This window comes from Amblyraja radiata, chromosome 7, assembly GCF_010909765.2.
Source record: "Amblyraja radiata isolate CabotCenter1 chromosome 7, sAmbRad1.1.pri, whole genome shotgun sequence".
Classification (NCBI taxonomy): domain Eukaryota; kingdom Metazoa; phylum Chordata; class Chondrichthyes; order Rajiformes; family Rajidae; genus Amblyraja; species Amblyraja radiata.
The window spans coordinates 86901380-86909424 of record NC_045962.1 but is presented as its reverse complement, the minus strand read 5'-3'; the positions used below and the strand labels follow the sequence as shown (position 1 = coordinate 86909424).

Sequence of the window (8045 nt, the reverse complement as noted above, 5' to 3'; positions counted from 1 at the left end):
AAGTTTTTTGCCCAGAGAGTTGTGAATTTGTGGAATTACCTGCCACAGAGGGCAGTGGAGGCCAAGTCACTGGATGGATTTAAGAGAGAGTTAGATAGAGCTTTAGGGGCTAGTGGAGTCAAGGGATATGGGGAGAAGGCAGGCACGGGTTATTGATAGGGGACGATCAGCCATGATCACAATGAATGGCGGTGCTGGCTCGAAGGGCCGAGTGATCTCCTCCTGCACCTATTTTCTATGTTTCTATGAATCACTGCCCTCTCCTAAGCAAGAAAACTTCAAAGCCCCACCATCATCTCTCACAGATGGGCCCATACAAACTATGGTTGTAGCCGGCCACGGTGGCACAGCGGTAGAGTTGCTGCCTTTCATCGCCAGAGACCCGGGTTCGATCCTGACTACGGGCGCTGTCTGCACGGAGTCTCCCCGTGACCTGCGTGGGTTTTTCTCCGAGATCTTCGGTTTCCTCCCACACTCCAAAGACGCACAGGTTTGTAGGTTAATTGGCTTGGTATGAATAAAAATTGTCCCTGGTGTGCGGGGATCGCTGGTCGGCGCGGACTCGGTGGGCCGAAGGGCCTGTTTCTGCGCTGTATCTCTAAACTAAACTGAAAAAAATGTGAAGGGGTTTAACGAGGTGGAGGTAACTCCTCACGGAACCTGACCCCAATTAGAAATATTAATATATTGTTCAATGATCATGTGCTAATATGTATATGTTCAGCTTGTCTGTACAGAACTGGAAGATTGACAAAGCATTGTTTTTATACATATATATATATATGTGTTTTTTTGAGCCTGAAACCCATAAATAACCATGGAAGCATTGAGTGGAGGTTTAATTTGATCATTGATAAGATTTGAAGTTTATTGATGGATGCCCGTGCTGCCAACCATATAAAAACCATATAACAATTACAGTACGGAAACAGGCCATCTCGGCCCTTCTAGTCGTGCCGAACACTTACTCTCACCTAGTCCCATCTACCTGCACTCAGACCATAACCCTGCTCTGCCATAGAGGGGGTACAGAGAAGGTTCACCAGACTGATTCCTGGGATGTCAGGACTTTCATATGAAGAAAGACTGGATAGACTCGGCTTGTACTCGCTAGAATTTAGAAGATTGGGGGGGGTCTTATAGAAACTTATAAAATTCTTAAGGGGTTGGACAGGCTAGATGCAGGAAGATTGTTCCCGATGTTGGGGAAGTCCAGGACAAGGGGTCACAGCTTAAGGATAAGGGGGAAGTCTTTTAGGACCGAGATGAGGAAAACATTTTTCACACAAAGAGTGGTGAATCTGTGGAATTCTCTGCCACAGAAGGTAGTTGAGGCCAGTTCATTGGCTATATTTAAGAGGGAGTTAGATGTTGCTCTTGTGGCTAAAGGGATCAGGGGGTATGGAGAGAAGGCAGGTACAGGATACTGAGTTGGATGATCAGCCATGATCATATTGAATGGCGGTGCTGGCTCGAAGGGCTAAATGGCCTACTCCTGCACCTATTTTCTATGTTAAGAACATGGAGCAATATTTTATTGCAGGAAGTCCTACTGTACATAAAGCCTTGGCCGCAGCCAACAATCGGGCCGTATGAAGATCTCAAGTGTAAACCCACAGATGCAGAGAGTTGCAATGGATGCCATTAATTCACAGTGAAGACTCGGCAGGGATTAAGGTTCTGGTTTAATATTGTCGTGTGTACCGAGGTACAGTGAAAAGCTTCCTATCACTATAATCACAGATCAGATAATACCAGACTTCAACACAATTCAGTCAAACTCAAAGTACAACAGGTGGAGAGCAGAGGGGAAGATACAGAGTGCAGAATGTAGTTAAATGGCGCTCTTCTCCATGGATCGTCACCTTGTCGTGGTGGAGAAGCTTGTGTGGACCTGAGAGCGATGCCGTCTGGAGCTGTGCTACTGGTAGGGCCACCCATGGCGGTAAAGTTGAGGGGGGGGGAGGTCTCTGACAAAGCAATCCAACCAAGACCTCAACGGTGGAACAGGCGGAGGACGATGGCTGACCTTAGTGGAGCGTCACAACGGCTGGGAAGGCGGATGAAGGCTGCAGCAGAAAAGGGTCTCCGGTCGTCTTGGACTCAATGTCACTGGATCCTGACCCAGATCTGTCAAGGACCCCACGTGGGGTGGCTGTCTGTGCACCAGTCTCCCCACGTTAAACAAAGTCACGCACAGGCGTCCTCCATGAGAGGACAGTCACACTCGTTTCAAGTGACCGCTGATTATGATAAATAGCACTAGGTTCTCAGGTGGGAAAGAGCAAGGGGATTGAATCGGGTGACAATAGACAATAGGTGCAGGAGTAGGCCATTCGGCCCTTCGAGCCAGCACCGCCATTCAATGTGATCATGGCTGATCATCCACAATCAGTTCCCCGTTCCTGCCTTCTCCCCATATCCCCTGACTCCGCTATCGTTAAGAGCCCTATCTAGCTCTCTCTTGAAACCATCCAGAGAACCGGCCTCCACCGCCCTCTGATGCAAAGAATTCCACAGACTCACCACTCTCTGTGAGAAAATGTGTTTCCTCATCTCCGTTCTGCAGGTTACTTGGCTTCAGTAAATATTGTAAATTGTCCCTAGTGTGTAGCAGGATGGTGCCAGTTTACGGGGTGATCGCTGGTCGGCACGGACACGGTGGGCCGAAGGGCCTGTTTCCGTGCTGTATCTCTAAACTAAAGTTTGAAACATATAAGATTGTTAAGGGTTTGGACATGCTAGAGGCAGGAAACATGTTCCCGATGTTGGGGGGAGTCCAGAACCAGGGGCCACAGTTTAAGAATAAGGGGTAAGCTATTTAGAACGGAGACGAGGAAACACTTTTTCTCACAGAAAGTTGTGAGTCTGTGGAATTCTCTGCCTCAGAGGGCGGTGGAGGCCGGTTCTCTGGATGCTTTCAAGAGAGAGCTAGATAGGACTCTTAAAGATAGCGGAGTCAGGGGATATGGGGAGAAGGCAGGAACGGGGTACTGATTGGGGATGATCACATTGAATGGCGGTGCTGGCTCGAAGGGCCGAATGGCCTACTCCTGCACTTGTTGTCTATTGTCTAAAGTTGCCGCCCCGATGCTCGCAGCTCGTCCGCTCCAACCAGCGGTCACTGGACACGCCAAACTGTGCCATTTTGTGGCCAATCGGAAAACCAACCCATTCACCAACAGCCATCCAGAGTATCGTTCCTTCCCCACTTTCAACTCTTTCAACTTTCAACGGAAATGAAAATAACGTTCAATTTTGTCGGGTCCCCAACATCTCTCTCCAGCCTCGTTCGTGCTTGTCGCACTGTCCCAGAGATTAATCGCCAGAGACTCCTGCTTATTACGAGAGAGTAGCCGACAGTGTGGGGAAACAAGGAACTGCAGATGCTGGTTTACAAAAGAAGACACAGAGTGCTGGAGTAACTCAGCGGGTCAGGCAGCATCTGTGGAGAACATGGATAGGTGACGTTTCACAGAGTGCTGGAGTAACTCAGCGGGTCAGGCAGCATCTGTGGAGTGAAGGAAATAGGCAACGTTTCGGGCCGAAACCCGAAACGTGGCCTATTTCCAAAAGAGTTTTGGCCCGATACGATGCTGGTTCATTATGATGATAGACACAAAATGCTGGAGTAACTCAGCGGGTCAGGCAGCATCTGTGGAGAACATGGATAGGTGACGTTTCGGGTCCAGACCCTTCTTCAGACTCTTTGACGTTTCGGGTCGGGACCCTTCTTCATCTGGCAGTGCGTACAGGGTTTCGGATATGGTGAGAGGTGACTTGAGACGTGGTCTGTTGGGCCAACAACGAGATGCCTAAACCACACACCGAGGGTAGGGGGTGGGGGCCAGTCCGGGGGGGGGTCTGGAAGTGACCTGTTGTCGGTGTGCGAACCTCCACAAGTGGTGTGCATCTCTCTTCATTCTGCTCCATCTACTCAGCTGTGAACAACAAGGAAGACAAGTCAACAAAGGGATGGGGAAGACACACAAAATGCTGGAGTAACCAGGGGCCACACAGTTTAAGAATAAGGAGTAGGCCAGGGATCTTATTGAAACATGTAAGATTATTAAGGGATTGGACACGCTAGAGGCAGGAACCATGTTCCCGATACTCTCTAGAATTTAGGAGATTGAGAGGGGATCTTATAGAAACTTACAAAATTCTTAAGGGGTTGGACAGGCTAGATGCAGGAAGATTGCTCCCGATGTTGGGGAAGTCCAGGACAAGGGGTCACAGCTTAAGGATAAGGGGGAAATCCTTTAAAACCGAGATGAGAAGAACTTTTTTCACACAGAGAGTGGTGAATCTCTGGAACTCTCTGCCACAGAGGGTAGTCGAGGCCAGTTCATTGGCTATATTTAAGAGGGAGTTAGATGTGGCCCTTGTGGCTAAGGGGATCAGAGGGTATGGAGAGAAGGCAGGTACGGGATACTGAGTTGGATGATCAGCCATGATCATATTGAATGGCGGTGCAGGCTCGAAGGGCCGAATGGCCTACTCCTGCACCTAATTTCTATGTTTCTATGTTTCTATGTTGGGGGAGTCCAGAACCAGGGGCCACACAGTTTAAGAATAAGGGGTAAACCATTTAGAACGGAGACGAGGAAACACTTTTTCTCACAGAGAGTTGTGAGTCTGGAATTCTCTGCACCTATTGTCTAACTCAGCGGGTGAGGCGGCATCTCTGGATAAAAGGAACGGGTGACGTTTCGGGTCGAGACCCTTCTTCAGACTGAGGGGGGAAAACAAGAGATCAAAGGGACTAAACTCAAAGTAAATGTAGACTAGATGATTGTTAGCGAGAGGGGAAGGGGACAACGAGGCATGCAATGTAAAATGTCATCAGGAGGACAGTCAGACTGGTCGGAGAATTAGGATGGGGGAGGGATGGAGAGAGGGAAAGCAAGGTTCATACCGCTGGGGGTGTAAGAACATGAGGTGCTGTTCTTCCCAATTTGCGCTGGGCCTCACTCTGACAGTGGAGGTGGCCCAGGACAGAAAGGCCACAGTGTGGGAATGGGAGGGGGAGTTGAAGTGTTTGGCAAACGCAAGATCACTTGGGTCCAGGCAAACTGAGCGGAGGTGTCCAGCGAAACGATCGCCGAGCCTGCGCTTGGTCTCGCCGATGTGTAGGAGTCCACTCCTGGAACAGAGGATACAGGAGATGAGGTTTTAGGAGGTGCTGGTGGGATAGTGGTGCAGCGGTAGAGTTGCTGCCTCGCAGCGGCAGAGACCCCGGGTTCAATCCTGATGAAGGGCGCCGGCTGTACGGAGTTTGCACGTTCTCCCCGTGACCAAGTGGGTTTTCTCCGGGTGCTCCGGTTTCCTCCCGCACTCCAAGGACGTGCGGGTTTGTAGGTTAATTGGCTTGGGTAAAAAAAATTTGTAAATTGTCCCTAATGTGTGTGGGATATACTGTAGCTAGCGTGCTGGGGGATGGCTGGTCGGTGTGGGGTCGGTGTGGACTCAGTGGGCTGAAGGGCCTGATTCGGCGCTGTATCTCAACTAAACTCAGCGAATCAGGCAGCATCTGTGGAAGGAATGGACAGACAACATTGTCAAGACCCTTAAGACAGGCATCACCATCAGTCCGAAGAAGGTTCCTGACCTGAAACCTCGCCTGTCCAATTCCCTCCACAGATGTTGCCTGACCCACTGAGTTCTTCCTTCATTTTTTCGAACAGAGAGAAGTCAATGAGGATTAGATAATGGAGGCAGATGCTGGAATCTTGAGCAAAACACCAGGTGCTGGAGTAACTCAGCGGTTCAGGCAGCATTTGTGGAGAACATGAAGCGACGAAAATTCATGACGTGAAAAGCCACGAAAATTAAAGAAATTAAAACATTGGTGGCAAAAACAAGGGGGCAGATTATTATCTCAATGGGGTTAGGTTAGGTAAGGGGGAGGTGCAACGAGACCTGGGTGTCCTTGTACACCGGTCACTGAAAGTTGGCGTGCAGGTACAGCAGGCAGTGAAGAAAGCTAATGGAATGTTGGCCTTCATAACAAGAGGATTTCAGTATAGGAGTAAAGAGGTTCTTCTGCAGTTGTATAGGGCTCTGGTGAGACCACATCTGGAGTATTGTGTACAGTTTTGGTCTCCTAATTTGAAGAAGGACATCCTTGTGATTGAGGCAGTGCAGCGTAGGTTCACGAGATTGATCCCTGGGATGGCGGGACTGTCATATGAGGAAAGATTGAAAAGACTAGGCTTGTATTCACTGGAGTTTAGAAGGATGAGGGGGATTCTTATAGAAGCATATAAAATTATAAAAGGACTGGACAAGCTAGATGCAGGAAAAATGTTCCCAATGTGGGGCGAGTCCAGAACCAGGGGCCACAGTCTCAGAATAAAGGGGAGGTCATTTAAGACTGAGGTGAGAAAAAAGCTTTTCACCCAGAGAGTTGTGAATTTGTGGAATTCCCTGCCACAGAGGGCAGTGGAGGCCAAATCACTGGATGGATTTAAGAGAGAGTTAGATAGAGCTCTAGGGGCTAGTGGAGTCAAGGGATATGGGGAGAAGGCAGGCACGGGTTATTGATTGGGGACGATCAGCCATGATCACAATGAATGGCGGTGCTGGCTCGAAGGGCTGAATGGCCTCCTCCTGCACCTATTGTCTATGTTTCTATGCCACGAAAATTCAAGAGGTGAAAAGCCACGAAAAAGGGCCGAATGGCCTACTCCTGCACCTGAAGGGTCTCGACCCGCTGAGTTACTCCAGCACTCTGTGAAACGTCACCTGTCCATGTTCTCCACAGATGCTGCCTGACCCGCTGAGTTACTCCAGCACTCTGTGAAACGTCACCTATCCATGTTCTCCACAGATGCTGCCTGACCCGCTGAGTTACTCCAGCACTCTGTGAAACGTCACCTATCCATGTTCTCCACAGATGCTGCCTGACCCGCTGAGTTACTCCAGCATTAATTTGTGCTGTTGGTGTTCTATGCTGTAAGCACAGTGAGCTTGGGCAAGGCATCTGACAGCTCACCACTGAAGCCTGCTGGCATCACAGGACACAGCAAGACTGTCTGCAGCCAAGTTGCATCGACATTATGGATCTCAACAGCTGTAAGAACAAACTTAGTGCTTGTTACACTATCCTTCAATATAAATAGCATCACCAAAAATGTATTTCCTCTTAGGGTGATGTCTTAACATAACTCTCTCTCTGTTTAGAGACAGGGGGAGTGATCTCTGTGAGATTGGTTTAATTTGGCATCATTGAGTCACAAGTACCACAGAGTGATAGCCCTTCAGCCCAAACTTGCCCACGTGCCCCATCTACACTAGTCCAACCGGCCTGCGTTTGGCCCATATCCCTCTAAACCTGTCCTACAACAGGCAGTGAAGAAAACTCAGCATCTAAATTCTAGCAAGTACAAGCCGAGTCTAACCAGTCTTTCTTCATATGAAAGTCCTGACATCCCAGGAATCAGTCTGGTGAGCCTTCTCTGTACTCCCTCTATGGCAAGAATGTCTTTCCTTCCAGTTTTTGCTGCCAAAGTGGATAACCTCACATTTACGGGTTTACCTTTGACGGTGAGCTGGGCGCTGGTCCTGGCCTTACCGGCGGTGAACTTGACCAGGCCGCTCATGGTTGGCGAGGTGTCGGTCAGGACCAGGCGCTGGACGGTGCCCGTGGTCTCCATCCGCACGCCCGGGCCGCGGGCCAGGAGCTTCCCGTTCAGGCTCCACTGTGGCGATCTCATCACCTGCACCGACAGCTCGCACTCCAGCTGGGCCACACCCGGAGCTGTCACCTCCACGTCCTGCAGTTCCCTCACCACCAGGATGGCTTGTTCTGTAGCACAGGGGGTGGAGGGCAGGTCAGGGTCATTGGGGACCCCCTCGCCCCACTCCCCCCCCCCCTCTCCCTTCCGCCTCTCCGTCTCTCACCCCCCTCTCCACCCCCACCCCTCCCCCCTCTCCACCCCCTCCCTCTCCACCCCCTCTCCGTCTCTCACCCCCCTCTCCACCCCTCACCCCTCTCCCCACCCCTCACCACCCCACCCCTCCCTCCCCCCTCTCTCTGCCTC

At 50.4% G+C, this 8045-nt stretch overlaps 1 protein-coding gene across 1 annotated transcript in view; it reads right to left on the bottom strand.

Annotated features, from left to right (window-relative positions):
* Positions 1-3498: 3498 nt before the first annotated feature.
* obsl1 (obscurin like cytoskeletal adaptor 1) overlaps positions 3499-8045 on the bottom strand; it is a gene marked incomplete at its 5' end in the record, with an annotated part of 43417 nt that continues 38870 nt past the window's right edge. The window contains 2 exons of the mRNA XM_033023518.1: positions 3499-3941; positions 7541-7810. Of these exons, the coding sequence (XP_032879409.1) occupies positions 3934-3941; positions 7541-7810 (278 nt within the window). The remainder of the gene's footprint in view (positions 3942-7540; positions 7811-8045) is intronic.